Source organism: Asterias rubens, chromosome 5 (assembly GCF_902459465.1).
Source record: "Asterias rubens chromosome 5, eAstRub1.3, whole genome shotgun sequence".
Classification (NCBI taxonomy): domain Eukaryota; kingdom Metazoa; phylum Echinodermata; class Asteroidea; order Forcipulatida; family Asteriidae; genus Asterias; species Asterias rubens.
In genome coordinates this window covers 706,153-728,102 of record NC_047066.1, presented here as the reverse complement: position 1 = coordinate 728,102, position 21,950 = coordinate 706,153, and the positions used below count along the sequence as shown (strand labels likewise).

General features: G+C 40.6%; 1 protein-coding gene across 3 annotated transcripts in view; it reads right to left on the bottom strand.

The window, feature by feature from the left end:
* Positions 1–21,950, bottom strand: part of LOC117290354 (WSC domain-containing protein 2-like) — a 63,621-nt gene that overhangs the window by 5,567 nt on the left and 36,104 nt on the right. For all 3 annotated transcript variants that reach the window (XM_033771703.1, XM_033771702.1, XM_033771704.1), the window contains exons 5-8: positions 8,051–8,211; positions 3,910–4,087; positions 1,546–1,713; positions 388–591 (exon numbers count right to left, since the gene is read on the bottom strand). In XM_033771703.1, coding sequence (XP_033627594.1) covers positions 388–591; positions 1,546–1,713; positions 3,910–4,087; positions 8,051–8,211 — 711 coding nt within the window. The remainder of the gene's footprint in view (positions 1–387; positions 592–1,545; positions 1,714–3,909; positions 4,088–8,050; positions 8,212–21,950) is intronic.

The following is a 21,950-nucleotide window of genomic DNA, read 5'->3' as shown; positions in this document are numbered from 1 at the left end:
TTAACAGCTGGCATTCTGCGTTCAAATAGGCGACAAATATTGACCCTTTTCAAAGTGGTTGGAAATTAACACACCTAGTGCTCAAATTGTTACCTGACTGACGTATTTCACACGTAAACGTTTAACGTCATCGGAGGCGTCAAATGAGACGGGTATAAAGACCTTTGTGGATTGCACTCACACTGATAAAATCAATACCAGACTATAGAAATTGTGTTTCGTATTATATCTACTGAAAGCAATGGATGCTCAGTCTTGAGTGAAGACGTCACTGGCGTCACAAGACGTCACTGGCGTTCAGACGTTCCTTTCATTGAAAACATTTTAACAGGAAGACACAATGACATCATACATATTCATTGCCATCGATCTGCCTTTGGACCTCACCTGTTCCCTTTGTGTACTGAGCTTCCGGTGCAAAGCCAACATGGCCGCCGAACTTCCGGTTGTGTTCTGAGATAATGGCTTTGTAGGGATTCCTAATGATGAGAACGGCAGCTTCGAACTGTCTGACGTGTTTCTCATCGAAGCGATGTGTTTTCACTCCTATCGTATTCCCCTTTGTCCATTTCTCCCGCTCCCCCATGAACCCTGAAGTGCAAACAGTCACAAAAAAATATATATATATATATGCGATAAATATTGATCATTGGCTGACTTTCCAGGGGTTGGACATGAAGTTGAGCGATAGTACATGCACGAGGTTGACACAAAATCCATTTTAAATGCAGGATAAAGCAGCATTCGCGTCACGTGAAAACTTATGGAGTGACAATCATGATTCCAACAATGGTTAATGGAACACAATACCTTGGATCGGTCGAGTTGGTCTTTGAAAAGCGTTTGTAACCGTTTGTTATACAATGCATATGGTAAGAAAGATGTTTTAATAGTAGAATACAATGATCCACACAAACTTGCCTCGAAATTGCGTGGTTTTCCTTTTACATTGCGAACTAACACGGTCAATATCTTTCGCATCATATGCATTTCATAACAAACGGTTACAAACGTTTTTTTAAAGAGGCAACGTGTTCTATTAAGAACATACATGTTTTCCCCATCTCTGTCAAATGTAGAGGTTCTCTTCAATATTCAACAGTATTGCGGCCCTTGCAAACGCACTTGTTACATGTTATCTCGAATAACCAACATTAGTTATGAAAATAACAAGAACATGTTCTTCAAATACATACAGAATATCATAATAATTCTGAACAACTTCTGAAAATCTCTGATAATGTTAAATGAATTCGTTTCTTCATTTTATTATACAGCGAAACTTCACTCAGCACAACGTCTTGGTTAGTTTCAAACACCTTCGTCATTCTCATTTCCTTTGATGATTATCAAATCCAACTTTGAAAGATAATGAGGGGAGACACAAATAGTATCCGGTGAATCATGACGTTCACACAAGCACCATTTGTCGACTAGTGACTGATATTAACTGGTACTCATGCCAATTTAAGTACCACGCAATAGCGACACTTTAGTCTACTTGGTCCTTGTGCGAACTAAGCCATGTCGAGAGTCAATACCCACCTTGTTTAAATAGAACACCGTCATTATAAAAGCTACCCGTGTAGATACCAGTTGCCCTCTCTATAAGATAACGCACCCAAGTATTACCGGAACCAGGGAAACTTGATACTGCTACCAATGGCATGGTACCCTCAGGTTTCAGAGTAATAGTGCCATTGCAACGTGTATCTGGAATGAGAAAAGAGATTGGGACCAGTGCCAATTAATATCTAATAGCATCATGGTACCATCGTAATTCAGAGTGAGACTACAGTATTGAAAGTGATACTACAGTATTGAAAATGAGGCTACAGTATTGAAAGTGAGGCTACAGTATTGAAAGTGAGACTACAGTATTGAAAGTGAGGCTACAGTATTGAAAGTGAGGTTACAGTATTGAAAGTGAGGCTACAGTATTGAAAGTGAGGCTACAGTATTGACAGTGAGACCACAGTATTGAAAGTGAGGCTACAGTATTGAAAGTGAGGCTACAGTATTGAAAGTGAGGCTACAGTATTGAAAGTGAGGCTACAGTATTGAAAGTGAGACTACAGCATTGAAAGTGAGGCTACAGTATTGAAAGTGAGACTACAGTATTGAAAGTGAGGCTACAGTATTGAAAGTGAGGCTACAGTATTGAAAGTGAGACTACAGTATTGAAAGTGAGGCTACAGTATTGAAAGTGAGGCTACAGTATTGAAAGTGAGGCTACAGTATTGAAAGTGAGACTACAGTATTGAAAGTGAGGCTACAGTATTGAAAGTGAGACTACAGTAGTGAAAGTGAGGCTATAGTATTGAAAGTGAGGCTACAGTATTGAAAGTGAGACTACAGTATTGAAAGTGAGGCTACAGTATTGAAAGTGAGACTACAGTATTGAAAGTGAGGCTACAGTATTGAAAGTGATGCTACAGTATTGAAAGTGAGGCTACAGTATTGAAAGTGAGACTACAGTATTGATACGGTATCCAGCTTGGTAGCATTTTCGATAAAGTATCGGTAAGTGTCAATTTAAGGTAATATTGCTTACTTCAGACGTAAACATAATTATGTACCGAATATGCCAATTAAAACCCTTAAGTGCGTGGCAAGCAAAACTATCAAAACTATTCAAATTGTTAATATTTCCAACCACACCAACCAACGTTTAACTAAAACAGGTGGTGACTTTTTTACAAGCACAGGTCTCGATCTGCTTGAGTCCTTTAATTATCCAGTAATTGATTTATTTCCCTAATCAGCTAAGGTCTTAAAGGCGCGTGGCGCGGGAACACTCAATGACCTTATCCCGACGAGCAAAAGAGTTGACATTAAACCACACCTTCATCACATTTCTTTTTTAAAGTCACCTGGAAATATAATTTTTTTTCTTTCAAACATAAGAGTATATGCTTACGAACAATAAAACCATTTTTTTAGTAATTGTTTGTCACGATTTATATGTTTAAAAAATATATAAAGTTGTTTGGGGGGCTGACTCAGCCTACCCTTTTTGTGACGTCAATCGAGGCAGACTTTGCCTGCAATGCGTATAGTAAACACACGTGCAAAGTACATGTACGTCCAAGTCGTGAGTTAGTACGTTTCAAAAAGTGTTTTTCTGCATTCAGCAGCAATTTACCTAGTCGGCATTGCCGGAAAAAACGTATTACAGGCAAAGTCTGCCTCGATTGACGTCACGAACAGCGCCCACTCGGGTCGGGGTCTACTCTTAAATTTGTAAATAACATAAGAACTGATTTTTTTAAACCTTAGTTAACTGTTTATTCACATTCCACTCATCAAAACACATATATTAGTGGCAAAAGCTTTATTTTGAGAATACCACTTCCAGGTGACTTTAAGATCCTGTACAAAAGAAACCTCTGATCTGAACCCACAACCCTATTAGATTATGTGGAATGGACCATTATAGGATATCAATGAATTTGAAATTACTTAATCAGTGATTATGTGGTAGGATATATTGCACCTTCGGCCAGGTACAAGGTATTAAACGACTGCTTAAACGTCACCGAACGTTTTGTTTGAAGCTTTGCATGGTGTGGATAATTAGGAAGAAACTATAAATAAACAGTAAACTTGCGGGTACAACCATGTGTAAATCTCTTAGGGTGAGTTTTGGCTGAGAAAAGAGCCGATGGGGTCTCGACGCTTCGAACAGTATTCTCCGCTCGTCTACTCTTTCTCATGACTCTTTCTCATGTATACTCTTTCCACTGAAGACGAGCAGTGTATACTGTTAGAATCGTCGAGACCAGACCGGCTCTTTTCAGAGCCAACACTCCTACTAGGAGATGTACACATGGTTGTATAGTACCCGCAAGTTTACTATTTATTTAGTTTCTTCCTAAATGTTAAAATAAGTTGTCTATTTTGCATTACCTTCTGCCGCTGTTTGGTACAATGACATCGCACCGTCTCCTCCGCAATAATACTTGACATCACCTCTACATGGAGTGTTACAATCACCCAATGGTAGCACTTTCTGCATACGGTATTCAGGACTGAAGGCTCCACAGTGACACTCTGTTCCTGATCCTAACGCGGCCAGAGGAAACTTCTAGGAGAGACAAAGAAGAAGAAGAAGAAGAAGATTCGGATAAAGGGGATCGCATTGTCTAGTAACATCCAACCTTTCAATATCAACTTTAGCACAAAACACAATTATAGGCCTACGCGTTTATATGAGTTCGGGAATAAAGGGCAGAGAGCATGGTGGGGCGCCCTAAAGCTAGCAGCTAGCCTGCACACTGTTGAATAGACCTTCTCGCAAAAAAAAAAAACACCAAACAAACAAACAAACAAACAAAAAACATTGCGCAAGCGCCAACTGTTGAATGGGGTGCATGCTGGTCTAGCTAGCAATCAAACTTATCCCTAATTAGACCAGCATGCACCTCAGTCAAAGCAAAACGCGCGCACCCGAGTATTTCCGATAAGGCCTCTGGACGCTTTTAAAGCCATTGGACCCTTTCGGTTCAGAAAAAAAAAAAAAGTTCACAGATTTACAAATAACTTACAGGGTTTACAGAAGGCAATGGTGAAAGACTTCTCTTGAAATATTATTTCATGAAATGCTTTACTTTTTGAGAAAACAGCAAAACAATAATTCTCGTTAACGAGAATTACGGATTTATTTTAAACACATGTCATGACACGGCGAAACGCGCGGAAACAAGGGTGGGTTTTTCCGTTGTTTTCTCCCGACTCCGATGACCGATTGAGCCTAAATTTTCACAGGTTTGTTATTTGATATAGAAGTTGTGGTACACAAAGTGTGGGCCTTGGACAGCACTGTTTACTGAAAGGGTCCAATGGCTTTAAGGCACACCATCATACACCATGCCATTCATCAACTAAGACCTAAATCAGTCCCGTTATGGCGGTTTCAACTTTCCGCCGTGTTCAGTTTTCCGAATTACCAAATACGGTTACATAATACGTCATGCGACGCCTGCGCACAGCAAGCGAAAGAAGTCAATTGTTATATGCTTTACTGAGTCCCGGAGAACTGAACACGGCAGCACCGGGGGGGGGGGGGGGGGCGTACAACCTTATATAAAATGCCCCAGTAGTACGAGAATGAATTTCAAGAGGATGTCAGGGACGAGCCAGACGTATCGGACCACTGCATTCAGCGTCTGGAACTAAAAGCAAACTAGCCTATTTCATTTCAACACTCCATACTGGAGAGTTGTTGTAAACGCGTTTAGAATAAGGCTACAAATTTATTATATTTAATTGATATCTGGAAAGTGGAATGAATACAATAATAGTCAAGCATAATTAATACATTGTAATGCAACGATCATTGTAAATAAAGCCATTTTGTTAATTCATTTTTTTTACCAGCTGTGTGCCTGACCTCTTATCACCTTTTCCACTCGTGTTTTTGGTCTTTAAAAATGATACCATTTCTCTTTATAAGAGTATCGTGTTTTCCAGAGAGTAACCCTCTGCACTCCCCCCCCCCTGTTTCACATGGAAATTCAGAGATCATACCGACAATACAAGAGTCCACAAACTGAACTAGTAAACACCGATTAACTATTTTTAACTAATTAATTAAATTTAATGATAACGCTTCCCTATCTAAAATCCATCCAAAAGAAGTATACTCATTTAAGAAAAACAACCATTAAATTGTACCGGATTGTTATTAACTCCACAGATAACTCATAAGCCGATTGTCTCAGACTTAAAATTAATAGGTTACTTCCATGACTTTAATAAGGGGATAAACGTGAACTTTAAATCCTCGATCTGATCACCAATCGGCTTATCTGATTGATACATCCTCTTTCATTGCACAGGGATGTGAATTAAAGAGACAAGAAATAACCCCGGCTAATAATTCCGCCAGTCTGCATCAATATTTGATCCAGCCTCACTCCCGCGGGATTTAAGAAACCGGGACGTTGTTTACTCAGCCCTTGAAAGTAGAGGTTTCCGTCGAGGGACGTATTTCTAGAGTTGTCCCAGTCTTAAGACTACCGGTGAGAAGTTGCATGATTAAAAAGCAAGGATCAAAAGATTCCCGGTAGGTTTGAAGCCCCGAGATTTGATGGAATGATGGACAAAAAGGAAAGGACATTTCATAAGAAATCTGGAAGCTTCTGAAAGGATGTTATCTCGTCTGAGTACTGCGGCTTTCTCTATTCATCAATTGATGGTGTGCCTAATGGGATGGAGCATTCTTTTACATCATCAACAAAGTACACCACGCTTAAAGATTCAAAATGAATCTAGTCCCAAAGTAACTGATGTAATTTAATTTACTCATCATTCACAAAGAGTTGAGCATTGAAGATTTTAGGGTCAACTTCCTAGCCGAGGTCGTAATCAAGAATTAAGATGAAAATGGGATTTGAAAGTGTTCATTGGAACAATTGCGAAATGCTATTAACAATGGATTCTATCATTTGAGTTTGTTTACATCACTGGCATTTATTAATGTACGAGTTACTGATCAATTTCTCTATTGAGTTTCTACATGGGACTTTCAATCAGAATGAAAATAAACTGCAATACCGATTGTCATAAATTATACATGCCGTCGAGTTGAAAGCATTTCTCCACCTTTCAATGCATTTATTTATTTATTTAGGGGTAGAAGGTCAATGTCTCGAGAGGAAAACGACGCGAAAGACTTAAAATGAGACATGCATTTAAAATTAATTAAATTTGATAACCAATAAGCACTCTGGTTATACTAGGCAGATAGAACGAGCGAAAATTGGTATTGGAAATATTATTTAAACTTGTTTAAAATGTGTGTTTATCATTTGATAAGGGAATAATAGGGTTGCTACTATAGTTCTTTTACGGTCGTTTAAAACAGGCATGGTCGATTGCCGTGTGATATAAAGGCGTGAAGGCCGAGGGCGAGGGCCTTTATCACACGGCAATTCGACCATGCAAGGTTTCAAAACGACCGTGAAAGAACTAGTAGCTACCCTAGGCCTATCATTCCCATTCATAAATACCTTTTGGTTAAAAGGCGCAATAAAGAAACTCTGTAAAACTTATCAGTTTACGAGTGCTTGAGCTCTGTATGTTTCCACCTCCATGTATCCCTATATATAGGACTCTTTCTCTGTACACAGGAACAGAGTCCTAACTATTGAGGCCCGTTTCTGGGGCGGAAAAATTTCACAGCTTCATAACTTAAACCTTACCTGCAACAAGCCACTAATTTCAACAGATTCACATTCCATGGCGGCATACATTTTCTGCGGTGGGTTTTGGTCCTCATATTTTCCTCACAAATCCGTAATTTTTGTGAAATAGTGCAGCTTCCAACGTTAAAAAATGCCCGTTTCGATCGTTTTCTCACAGTGTTGTCTGTTGTCGTGCGTACGCGTATACATTCGCGTGCAAGACGCACGATGCAAGCTTAGACGCATGAATTCTTGGTCACCGTATCTTGACTGCACAGCGTTAACAACACAATTGAAAATTTGCGCGTCGTGCGTCTTGCGTACACACGGCAGACTGTGAGAGTACGAACAAAAATAGGAATTCCTTAACGTTGGGAGCTGCATTATTTCATGAAAATGACGAATTTGTGAAGAATATAGGACGATCAAAACCCACCGCAGAAAAACATATGCTGCCATGGAATGTGAAACTGTTGAAATCTTTTTTCTCGTAATTATCGATCAAGAAATTTTGCCAAAATCTCATGTTTTTTAAAAACTTCCTTATTTTCTACCGTCGATGGCGTGCGGCAAATATAATACTTTCACGTCATTTTTGTGAGGGATGTAACTTTGTTATCCATGTTGCAACAAAGTGGTTGTACAAAACGGAGCTTCCGACAACGTGTGTGAATCTTGTTGGCGAGTCTTTTTAAAAAGCTCCCGAAACGACATTTAAAGTGATTGATGCTTGTCCAATAGTTAGAACCTGCTTAGTGAACTCATTTCCCCATTTGAGTTGAACGCATAGATTTTAGTAACACTACACCTTACAACCCTCAAGTCACACGTTTTAATTGTAAATCCTTTAAAACTTTAATTACCTTTTCCGAACATGTAGCGATGCATGACGTAATGGTCATTTTGTCATCAAAGGTGACGAAACCATCCGGGAATATGGACTGTTTCCACGGCGTGATGGGCCGCGGAAGACAAGCTCTGAAATCATCCGCTAGTCCGGTGTCTAATGCTGCAACTTGCTGGGCTGTTATCAAAAACAGATGAAAGACATAACGAACAATTTATAATTTGAAGGTAAAACAAAAATGAAAGAGAGAGAGAGACAGATAAAGATTTTCGTTTAATTTGAATTACAAGATAGACATTGATGGACAAGACTGTCATGATGGTTGCAGCGCCCTCTGTTGTTTAAACACTTAACAAAACAAGTGCATTCTTAGCATCAACATCATGTAACATTGCTTTATTGATTACTAAATGAGCAACCATGATAGTTACCATATATGACAGGAAGCATTAATTAAACTGACGGTACAATGAAGCGCATGTTGCTGCTCAAGTTCATTGCGTTTTGGCGGTCGAAACCAATAATTGTTTAGGTCATAACCAATGGCCACTTTTATAATAATATAAACAATTGGTTACGACCCCGAAACAACCCAAGTTTGAATTCAACCAGAATGTATGGTGTATGAGCAGAACCATATCCTAGCTAGAGTGAAGTAATGAATAGTCTGTTTTACTAGCCTAAGCGTCGGCTTTGCAAGCCTAAGTCATAAGAGTGGTCGGCTTTACAAGCCTAAGCACTAGCTAGGATGAAGTGAAGGAATAGGAGGGTGTCGGCTTTACAAGCCTAAGCGTCGGCTTTGCAAGCCTAAGTCATAGGAGTGGTCGGCTTTACAAGCCTAAGCGTCGGCTTTGCAAGCCTAAGTCTAAGGAAGGATTCGGCTGGGTGAAGTGAAGGAATAGGAGGGAGTCGGCTTTACAAGCCTAAGCGTCGGCTTTGCAAGCCTAAGTCATAGGAGTGGTCGGCTTTACAAGCCTAAGCACTAGCTAGGATGAAGTGAAGGAATAGGAGGGTGTCGGCTTTACAAGCCTAAGCGTCGGCTTTGCAAGCCTAAGTCATAGGAGTGGTCGGCTTTATAAGCCTAAGCACTAACTAGGATGAAGTGAAGGAATAGGAGGGTGTCGGCTTTACAAGCCTAAGCGTCGGCCTTGCAAGCCTAAGTCTAAGGAAGGATTCGGCTGGGTGAAGTGAAGGAATAGGAGGGAGTCGGCTTTACAAGCCTAAGCGTCGGCTTTGCAAGCCAAATCACTAACTGGGTGAAGTGGGGAGGGGTCCCCTTTCATATCCCATTTGACAGTCACGTGACAATAGTTCATGGTCTCTGATATATTGATGCATATTTAAGGTTGAAACTGTCAGAGAGTACATAGCAGCCTGCCCCTACAGCAACCAGAAAGTGATTTATGCGTCGTTCCTCTATTTATTGGGAGTCAAATGTGGCATACGGAACATTCTCATTGAATTAATGAGGGAGCTGTGCTTGAAACGAGACCAGGCAATTGATTTTGAGGTTATGTGCCCATGTGTCCTCATTGTTTTATTACTTATTTATTAATACAAAATTTTAACCACCAACAACAACAACAACAACATGAATATTCTAACATGAGCCTATATCACTGCCGAATTGCTTTACAAAAGTATTTTACAAATTTCAAGAAGTAATTTTATTACGTGTATATCTCATCGCACGGTATTCAATTCTTCTGTCACACATAACGCTGAAAGAAAGTCGGAGCTGAATACATCGTTAGCGAACAATTGCATTGAATTCGCTGCATTCTGCTATTCATCGTCAACATGAAACGACCATAAAATGATTGTTGTTTGTTTAGAATTTATTCAAATCAAGGTCAGGCTGAAATTTGATGAAAAAAGGTCTGGCCCTTTCCGTATGATAAGAATCTATATTCGTTATTGATAGTGCACCCAGGAGACATGTTAAAGATGGCGACGGCATAGTTTGAGTCTATGAGATATTTCCTGTGCATCTTGGTAGCGAATCAATACACGCCTGAAGGGAATTACGGCTGGGTCTCATTCAGCGTCATTTCAATGTTTTTAGTTATTTATTCGATCTATCCCTGCCATTGATTTTGTAATCATAGAGGCATTTTGCAGCGGAAGTTAGCCGTGTTGGATGACAGCACGGACCATACAGCAATACATGCAAATTCACGCTAGAAATCATCCTGTCGCAGCTCACTGGCTTTAAACGTGAATATAAATAGGTCATGTTTATATATGACTACTTTTTATACTGATATGGTAAATAAGGCACCACTGTGGTCATGTTTGGAAAGTTGCTGCTTCTAGTATAATAAGCTTCCTCTCTTTAAACCAATAATAATTTGCAGTACTGAAGCTTCTATCCAATGTAATTATATTTGAATCAAGATAAGGCACCGCAAAGCTGATGTTCCTGTTAACTTTCGTCTGACCTAAGCCATGATGTTATCACGTAGTCTTGTGACATTGTTTCTGAATCTGTGAGCAACTCATGATGTTTCCTTATCTCACACCTTCCAACCAGTGGGATGGGGCTCATGTTTGAATCCGTTTGATCCGGGAACCATCAATCAAGGAACCGGAACTAACCAGTCTAATCCAATCAAGGGTACAATCTTTGATCCGGATCCAACTCGATCTCGTAAAAATTCTAATTAGTAGATTTCAAAAGTGAAGGGGCCATTATCTGCTCGTTAATTAACAACACGATGTAACTATCGCCATTAAGAGCAAGCTAGACAGTGCAGTGACTTCCAACTTAACTACTATATTGTGAGGTAACAAAGAAACACATGGACAAAGGGCCAATTTACTCAAGGTCGCCTAGAGGTGAAAAATCAACATTAGTTATTTAATGGCAATACTAAAAATTACTCAAATGAAAGTGGTTTGATAATAATTGATGAACGAGTGGGCGGATCTTGTTAGCCCCGCCCCATCTACTGTCCTTCGCTAGTCTAATTGTATGGACAATATTGGTTTGCTTGGAACATGAAGAAAGGGTGACTTTGGGCCAGTTATTTCACTGTCATTTAACACTACATTATTTCCACACAGCTACTTAGACTCGGGCTGGATTGGGACGGGGGGGTCCCAGTTTTTAGATTAGATGTCTAGTATGGACCATGTGACCTTTGTTTACAATAATGTGCTTTTCTACCAGGCAAGCAGGAAGTCAAGGCTTTGTCTTTTTTTTTAATACGTGGTGTCACAGGTTACATTGTCTATACTCCATCCATCAAGGAAACTATTGCAGATAAATATTATTACTATACCTCATGCATATTCATGACCGAGAGTCGAGTTCTTACTGGTCCATTCATCATACGCCTCTCTTAATACTTATGCATGACGTCATTTCTTACCCAAGATGAGGCTATGGGCGCACTTCCCCCATCACACTTGCAGTGGCTGCGCCCATCGCCTCGTTTCGAGTAAGCATTGTGACGTACCTCATGCATAAAATAATATTAAGAGAGGCGTATCACATGCAAGGTGCCATTTTTGCTATTTACCAAGCGCGCACGCGCGCACGCGAGTATTAACGCACAAGGTAAATGCGCATAACAAGTAAAATAGCGCCCGGGTAGCCCAGCGCTATTTTCTACTTGTCATGCGCATTATCATTGTGCGACTGGTCAACCCGGGCGCAACCTCGCTACCATGGGCAGCGCGCCGTATCACCCGCTAGCTCTGCGTACGTCTGAACATAGATAACGAATAGAATAACTAGATCGGCCGCACGTACATACGCGGGTTCTGGCATGGGGGCCGCCATTGCCTATCTCCCGTTAGTCTGGTTCCCAGACCCAAAAATCTCCGACTAGGCTCTGTCGAATTTAGGGTCCGGTATCACCCAAAATCACGTGACCAAAAAGGAGGAATTCCTCCTCTTTCGAAGTTATCCGAAATGTTCCGAACGTGTTGTCGTCAACATTCGGACAGTATCGTTGATGTTCGGTACGGACTCGTTGTTATTCCAGTGATTGGAAATGCAGGCGTTGTGCGTAAATAAAGCGTTTGCAAAGCGATGCGACAAGTTCAAAATATATAAACCTGGGAAATCGCTCCGGGATCTGGTAAGTTTTTGTCCTTTTTCTTCAAAAATGTTTTTTTAAAGGTGTTTTGACTTGAGTGTTCATTAGACATTGATTGATGATTAAGTTTCATGATTTTTAAAAAGTGGTAAAAATGGGGCAAAATCTGGTGACTAGCTGTCGAAATTATACGTGTTGAACCAGATTGTCATATTGACGATCAAAATAATCTCGTAACCCTCCGGCCTGGCGGCCGTTGGGAGGAGGGTTACGTTATCGCAACTAGTAGTACGTGCAGACATGGTTTCCCTGGAGATGACCCCGACCCTGACAAGTTGCGTCATGCTCTATTTTTAACCGTGGGTGATACCTGACCTAAGATTTTTAACAAGAGACTAGACGTCAAGGAATCTTTGGTCAGGGAACCAGACTAATCTCCCGTGTACATTTTCTGTGCGTTGCCGTCAGCACGTGACTTTTTGCCGTCAGCACGTGACATTTAGCGCGTCAAAGGCCTATCTCCCGTATTCATTTTTGCGTGTCGCCTTTCGGACGTGAAGTTTTTACCATGGCGAACATGGCGAACACAAACTTTTTCTCACAGGCAATGGCGCGTATGTACGCGCGGCCAGTTTAGTTATTTTAATTATATATCTATACGCCTTTCTTAATATTTATGCATGACGTCAAAATTCTTACCCAAAATGAGGCTATGGGCGCACGTCCCCCATCACTTGTAGTGGCTGCGCCCATGGCCTCATTTTGAGTTAGCATTGTGACGTACCTCATGCATAAATATTAAGAGAGGCGTATACGCAAGACTTGTCTGGCGCCCTGACTTCTCACGATCGACAAGCGGAGAATCATGAACACGCACGAACATCGCTCTAGCGACATCCAACAGAACAAATTTATCGTGGTGCATTTTATTTTACAGTCGTAATTTTCCCTTGCTCCAAACAACTGAATATGTACGAAATACAGTAAAATAAATATAATATACACATAATGAATGTTTATGAGTGCAATGGTGCGAATATGTTCATGAGTTGAAAGATGGAATGTTCTATTCAACGAGGCGGAGCCGAGTTGAATGGAACATTCCAGCTTTCAACGAATGAACATATTCGCACCATTGCACGAATGAAAAACATTCATTATTTGTTTTATATAACATCCAAGTAGAACTTTGTCATTTTGATTGAAAGAAACAACTTTCAAAACAAACAATTTCAACTGTAGAAGCCGAATGCTAGTAATTTTACTATGCCTTCTTGCAGTAACACCTGCTGCGTTACCAAAGACACGCGCACGCAGTGATGTTTTTACTCAGCTTTTTCGTTCCATCCGAAAAGTACCATTGCACGCTGGCAGCGTGCCAGCGTGCAATGGTACTTTTCGGATGGAACGAAAAAGCACGGCGAGTGACTCAGCGTGCAATGGTACTTTTATTTGCTATCACGTGACGGACAATCCTCCAATCAAATGGCAAGGATCTGCTTGGGTGTTATATAACATGGTTTATTCCGGATGATTAGTCGATGTAAGCTCCCCCCTCGGTATTGGCTCGGGGAGCTAATATGGACTAGTCACCCTCAAACCATGTTATATTTGTATAGTACGTCACTGCACTGTTTCCTGGTACTTTGACATAAAAGCATCGTTCAAATTCATGGCCTTACCTCAAGGCGTTCCTCATTTATGACTAGAGTTGACTGGCGACGCATTAAAGACCAGACTACATCATGAATCATTCCGTACAATAGACGCATCCTCGCATCGTTAAATGAGCTTTTTAAATTGAACAATCCAGACGAGGTTTTTATTTAAGTTAAATGCCATTAGTGTACAAGGGTTCAATGACGAGTGCTGTGTTCTTGGTAGTCGACTTTAAAGAGGCTGCATTTGGTCATGACTGTTGGTGATTAAGATTGGTTTAAAGGGTAGCATGGGGCTCGTCTTTGTTTGAAGGGGAACATGGGGCTCGTCTTGGTTTGAAGGGGAACATGAGGCTCGTCTTGGTTTGAAGGGGAGCATGGGGCTCGTCTTGGTTTGAAGGGGAGCATGGGGCTCGTATTGGTTTGAAGGGGAACATGGGGCTCGTCTTGGTTTGAAGGGGAACATGGGGCTCGTCTTGGTTTGAAGGGGAACATGGGGCTCGTCTTGGTTTGAAGGGGAACATGGGGCTCGTCTTGGTTTGAAGGGAAACATGGGCTCGTCTTGGTTTGAAGGGAAACATGGGCTCGTCTTGGTTTGAAGGGGAGCATGGGGCTCGTATTGGTTTGAAGGGGAACATGGGGCTCGTCTTGGTTTGAAGGGGAACATGGAGCTCGTCTTGGTTTGAAGGGGAACATGGGGCTCGTCTTGGTTTGAAGGGGAGTATGGGGCTCGTCTTGGTTTGAAGGGGAGCATGGGGCTCGTCTTGATTTGAAGGGGAACATGGGCTCGTCTTGGTTTGAAGGGGAGCATGGGGCTTGTCTTGGTTTAAAGGGGAGCATGGGGCTCGTCTTGGTTTGAAGGGGAGCATGGGCTCGTCTTGGTTTGAAGGGGAGCATGGGGCTCGTCTTGGTTTGAAGGGAAACATGGGGCTCGTCTTGGTTTGAAGGGGAACATGGGGCTCGTCTTGGTTTGAGGGGGAACATGGGGCTCGTCTTGGTTTGAAGGGGAACATGGGGCTCGTCTTGGTTTGAAGGGTAGCATGGGGCTCGTCTTGGTTTGAAGGGGAGCATGGGCCTCCTCTTGGTTTGAAGGGGGAGCATGGGGCTCGTCTTGGTTTGAAGGGGAGCATGGGCTCGTCTTAGTTTGAAGGTGAACATTGGCTCGTCTTTGTTTGAAGGGGAGCATGGGGCTCGTCTTGGTTTGAAGGGTAGCATGGGGCTCGTCTTGGTTTGAAGGGGAGCATGGGGCTCGTCTTGGTTTGAAGGGGAGCATGGGCTCGTCTTGGTTTGAAGGGGAAAATGGGGCTCGTCTTGGTTTGAAGGGGAGCATGGGCTCGTCTTGGTTTGAAGGGGAACATGGGGCTCGTCTTGGTTTGAAGGGGAGCATGGGGCTCGTCTTGGTTTGAAGGGGAGCATGGGGCTCGTCTTGGTTTGAAGGGGAGCATGGGCTCTTCTTGGTTTGAAGGGGAGCACGGGGCTCGTCTTGGTTTGAAGGGGAACATAGGGCTCGTCTTGGTTTGAAGGGGAACATGGGCTCGTCTTGGTTTAAAGGGGAACATGGGACTCGTCTTGTCGCGATGGTTAATCAGGTCGACAACAAAATGAACAATACTAGGATCTCCATGGAACAGCCAAACCAATAATTTACCGAGTCTCAAATTATTGCAATGTTTCCCTTGTGGTGTATTATATGATAAATATATATAGGCCTAAATAATGGCCTGACGTTTCAAGCCCAGTAAAATCTATCTGGGAGGCTGAATGGGTTTGAGGTTAGTGACTTTGCCTCTATAGAGGTATCAAAAGTGATATCCGTAATCAGAGCCTTTTACTGTTTTGCTATCGTTTTGCTACCATCGTCGACATAATAAATATGACATTGTACATAAATAGCGGCTTTGGCTAGGACTAGATCTGCCTAAAGCTAAAACAATAAGCCACACCCATAGCCGTATATAGTGTCTAATATCTACAGAATCTAATGATTTCTATAAATCTAATACAGAGAATCCAGAAAGCAAGCTCAATCTAGCTCTATGGTTTTAGCTTGGTTTACATGACGTGAATAGAGATGGCTAATCCAGATGGTATTCTAGCATTGGCCTCGAGGCGACACGCTTCAAACATAGCAGTTTAATATAATAATGATCATCCAGTAAGTATGATGTCAATTATTGAGCAAATATTGCAAAGGTTGGACCCAAAAATAATGGCTCACACAAAATCACGCAATCATTTTGGTTTTACCGATATTCACCGACGTGTGTTAGCACAGAATATTTAGTACTTTCCCAAACTCTGTGGAAAACATCATAGGCATATTACTCGGGTGGGATTTGAACCCCTGACCCTTGCCATTCAAGCAGTGTCTTACCAACTAGACCACCGAGATTGCCCGGTAGCTCGAAGCAGTTCGAATCATGTATGTTAGCAGCAGGTATCGCAACGATTTAAGGTATTAGAATATAACAATTTTGATACGAATTGTATCAGAAATCTGATAACTTGAAAAGAGAAGCATTTTCTTGATGGTTACTTTCTCATTTTGAAGTAACTTGTTTCAAAAGATCAAAAGAGTTTAGTTCTAAACAGTTCTATAATGAAGATTCGAACGGTATATTGATTACATCAACTATACTGTAGGCAATAAGCTAGTTTGATATGGTGGACGCATTCATGTGACACGATTGGGTTTGAGTAAATTTGTCTGTAGTCACCCAAACCAAACAGTGCACTCCTATAGTGGCCACCATACTACAAAAGGCCAATGGACAGTCCGTAGTGTAGTCATGACATGCACCTTTAAGATGCATGGCTGAAGCCACACCCGACTGAAGATCTCTATTGCGGAAGTAATGATGATTCATTATCAGTGACAAAGCAGAACAGACAATTTCATAAGATTCGAATTTAGACACGGAAGACTGTGAAGTTGGTGGTTTGAATTACACTCCTTCCTCAATTTTAAATTAGGTTAAAACAAAGTTTCTGAGAAACAATATTCTTATAAACAAGTCAACGCACACAGTAGGTGGGTCCAATCGTCACTGGTTGTAGATACTGGTGTTTCGCACAACGTAGTGAACACATTAAATTAATAGTTGTTATTAGCAAAATTGTTGTTGCAAAAGATAGTTCATGGTCTGTCAAAGACTACATTTATACTATAGCTACTCTCAGTTGATAAGCAGTTTGCACAACATTTTCTCAGAGTATTTATATAATAACTGTAATGGGGACTCGTATAAATATGCCATGTCACAAAGTGAAAATTACTGGCGCACAAATGATCCCTTTTAAAACAAAACAGAGAAGACACACCAACGTGCAGAAGGTGATACATCTTATTGAAAGAGATGGGTTTTGAGTTCATTCTTGAATGTCGTGAGGGAGGAAGCCATATTTCTCAGTTGGGGAGGGACAGGCACGACCGAGAGAAAGATCGGTTTCCCTATAAAGTGAAAACTAGGAGAAAGAATTTGTAATTTCGATTGTAGTTGGTAGTTAATACGCATTACTAAAAATAGCAAATAAACCTCTTTGTAAGGGTCTCGTTGTATAGAGCCTAGGGACCCATCATTACCATTATTCAATATTAATAAGATCTATTCAAGCTTCTGCATGGGTCTGTGACATTTTGCTCTTAATTAAAAATCGATCAAAGACAACAGAGGTAAAGAGTACAGACCCATTGGTCTCCGTAGGAAGCCATGTTGCCACTATCATACACAGGCTCCATGTTCATAGAAACAATGTCTCGTGTTTTCCACTGAACACAATCTGCAATTATGTAGAATGTTGTTTTATGAAAGGAGATATTTATATGTAGGTTCTAATCTTGATACCCTACATGATTTCAACAGAAGAATGGAATAGATTAAATTAACCAGTAGCTGATTTGAAAACGGACGTTTCATTTCAGTTCCATTCAAATGTATTGTCTCTTTACGAAATGTGACTTTTTGTAAACAAACATATAACGTCAAAAGAATGCCACAAACATTTTTTTTAAATAATATTATATTCCAGACTGAACTGATTGGTGCAACTCCACTCACGTCAAATAATATATTTTAATATTTCTGGAGCCGAATATAGCAGCCTTGTGTCATGGTTCAGCCTGTATCTCGCCCGCAGAGAAACGCCAGCGAGTCAGCAGTGAATCGCTAGACCATTAACCCGTCTTCTAAGCACGTCCGCATCGGAGACAAGAATTAAGAACAGGAGAAGACAAGAAATCAGTGGAGACGATCAGAATGGTGAATGACGATGATAATGACCGGGGTGATCGAAGCTTGTGTGTGACCAGCGACACGTGACCTGTTTGCCACGGTGCGTGAGTAGGATTCTAAAAAACAAGTAATGCACCATGTGTCTGTATAGGAATGATTTAAAAGCTTTGGACACCTTTGATAAAGACAAATATTCTCATTTGGTGTATCCCAACATGTGCAGAAAACAACAAATCAGTAAAAACATTTGAGCTTAATTGGTGATCGAATTTGCTACAGAACAATGAAAGAAAAACACAGTTGGTGCATTACTTTGTGTGCTTTCAGATAAATAAATAAAAGGCTTCAGCTGAGCTGATATCTCAAGTTAGAAATTACCTCTTTCTCAAAAACTACGTCACTTCAAAGGGAGCCGTTTATCACTGATAGTAAAAACATTGAATGTTTTACACTATCAACAGGTCTCCATTGCTCGTTACTAAGTAAGTAGTTAAGCTAACAATTATAAAGTCCATTGCCTTTAATGCTATCATGTGCAACTTGGTTACCCTGAACACGATGCTGGGAGCTACCAAGCGCGCAATGACCCTCATTCATAAGACGGTACTCCTCACTGAAATTAATTCAGTACAAGACGTGTCTGTAATCTTCAAAGGATATATTCATGTTCCTGTAACTAGCTCTCATTTTTCATGCTTAAAATTCCACGGCCCCGTAATATAAAGGACTTAGGCTTTTACGCGTGATTCTGATGACGCAAACATGTACGCAGTTCGCGATAAAGAAGAACTCTTCTCCAATAAAACGAGTGCTGGTAGAATTCAGGGATATAACAAGCCGTAGAGCACGTTTACATTGAAGCCATTAGTCTAGTTCATAACAAGAATCGCATGCAACCTTAAATAGGTAAACGTCTTTGTATAGTGGAAGAAAAAAAAATCATGGAAGAGAATTCACACATTCTTTAGATCGTGATGATGGACTTTTACTAAAGCCACCAACAGTATCCATGGAACTGTACTCATGAGAGATTTTAAATAAGAAACTACAACAGCTTTATAACTTGTAAATCTTATATGGATATTAGAACTTGTTATAATCTTAAGAAGAAACTATAAATAAATAGTAAACTTGCGGGTACAACCATGTGTAAATCTCTTTTGGGGGGAGTGTTGGCTGAGAAAAGAGCCAGTGTGGTCTCGACGTTTCGACCAGTATACTCTGCTCGTCTTCAGGGACGCCACTTAATGCCCAAGCAGTGTATAGCAACTACGTCGCTTTTCCATAAAGCAGCCGCTCTCATTATATCACAAGCCCCAACGTAAAACCTTTTCCCAAAGGCACTGGACATGTTTGGTAAATATACATATGCATCAGATAACAAATCTGTGAAAATTTGGGCTCAATTATTGGTCATCGAAGTTGCACGAGAATTATAAAAGAACAAAACACCCGGCTTGTTGAAAGATTAGTGTGCTTTCATTAGAGGCATATATAAAAAGTTGTATTATTTTAGTGAGAAATAACCTCTTTCTAAGAAAACATTAAGAGGGAGTCGTTTCTCACAATGTTTTAAAGTATCAGCAGCTCTCCATTACTCGATACCAAGTAAGTTTTTACGTTAAACAATTATTTCGAGTGATGTTTAATAGTATCCAGTGCCTTTAATAGTTTACATCTTAAGCTAAATAAAGAAAACAAGCCAAGTTGAGCACAGTTTTCCAGACAGACGTCAAGCACTGATCCCTCTGCGTCAGCCAAGCATATAGTCTCTTCTTTTCATAGCTTCCCATTCTGTTGTCCCTAAACAGAGCTCCCATTTTGTCAGTTATTAAATTATAATGCAAACAGCCACCTGCCGTTGAGGTCATGTTTTATGCGGCCAGAGCAAAGGGACATCATTTTAATGACATTGCTGGCTAGTTCCCAAGACAAGAACACAAGGACATGCATATAGAGACACGGGTGATAGCACTATCTCTGCTGAAGTATTAATTATTCACTGAAACTAAATGTAACGCCCTCTGGGGCCACGGGTTGCAAACGGCTAACCCTTGAAAGGGGCAGAAAGTCACGTGCTCTTCCAATTAAAAACAGGGAAGGCTACTCATGTAGTCTACGCCAAACTGTGGGGGATTTCATGTTATATTCAAGACAAACCTGACGTAGCTAATTTACTCTTTCTATGGTGAACTATTTTATATCTATTTTATTTTTAAGTAAATTTTGTTGCTCAGAAACATAAATTACCCGCCAAAATGGCAAGTAGGCCAACTGGACGATACTATAAATAACACACCCAGGCCAAGGGTAGCGAGGCATGTTCTCATCGGTAAAGGCACCCGTTGAGGTTTTAAGGGCACAGGCAACGACAATGGGGCATGAAGGCAGACCTTCACACTTCATAAACCCGTTTGAGTAAACTCGGTGACGGGAATTTGGATGGTTGGCTATCTACTGACCGATGGAGATGGTTGAGTGTCAATTAGTGACTGGCTGGTTATGTAAAACTACTAACATGGTGAAAGAAACATTTACCGTCTTTCAACCTCGCATCCGACATCAAGGTAAACCCAATATCTTTTTGCAAAACCGGCGAAATGGCATGAAGCTTCGTCGATTCCTACTTGTTTCTTTCTTCAAAGTAAACCAGCACAGGACCCCTTCTTATCTCGACATCATTGGTATGAACCATGACCGTATTATGCTAAACACATGGATACCTCCTTAAAATGACACACCGCCGTAGCATTAAGTGTCTTCTTCAGTAGTGTGCGACGTATGCTATCGATTTGGTGCAATATATCAGCGTCGCATACTCTCAAATCCTCATAGACACATTCTATATCATAATGTATTCATAAGTAGATAGCAAAATCATTAAATACACATTACTATAATACATACATTATTATAATCATATACATTATACCTACAATGCATTATGGTCCGGCAATCCACCCTTTCATTCTGACCATCTTTTGTCCTCACCGCTTTACTTCTATTCGTTCCCAACCACCAATTGTATATAAGTTAGTAACTTTGATTGGCTATAGTTTTCCCGCTTTTTCTGGATGCATTCCCTTACCCATAGCCCCTGTTTTTTGTTCTGTTTTTTCTTCTTTTTAATGAGTATGCATTTTGTCTGTGAGTGGGTTTTGGAAGTTTGCATGGTGGAAGTACGATATGGAAAGGTTTGCGGTAACACGGTAATGACTATCTCTATTGAGTTGGGGTAGTTCTGAAAAGAACCGATGGTTTCAACACATGGTGTTACTGCAAACCTTTCTATTTTTGTTTGCAATTGTTTATGCCTATCTGAATAAGGTCCGGTTTTGATCCAAAGCTATAAGGACATCTATACCCTACTCATTTGATATAGCTGTGTGTATATACAAACATAATTTTATCAAATGAAATCGTCTTTTATCACAATTCACAGTGCCGGATACATTTCTGTAGAGCTATTATACAATAAATTCAGAATAATAGCTAATCAAACTTTGGCATATCTCTATTCTGGACAGACTGTTTCGTACCCAAAAGGCTCTCATCAGAAGAATGACGAATGGCGATGACTTCTGCTAATGAGTGCCTTATTGTAAGAAACTGTCTGCCCTGAAAAGAGATATGCCAAAGTTTGATTAGCTCTTATTCTTGCTTTAAAGCTGTACAGCTTAATTTATTCACCACCACATACTAGTATCTGCATTAACATATTCATTATCCTTGTAAAGCATTCATGGGCATGAACACAATAATAAGCAGTACTCATCCCTATCACCATTGACTACGTCATTCCAAAAACATGAGAAAACTTACTCGATTTGACTTTGTGATACCGGGGTATATTGTCTTTGCAGATCAGCTATTCATTACGGTCAACGAGAGCAACTCTTTGAGGGATTATTAGCATCAGTAATTCCATTGTAGATGGGGCTTTTAATAATACCAGCATATTATCTTGGTAGTTAAACAAA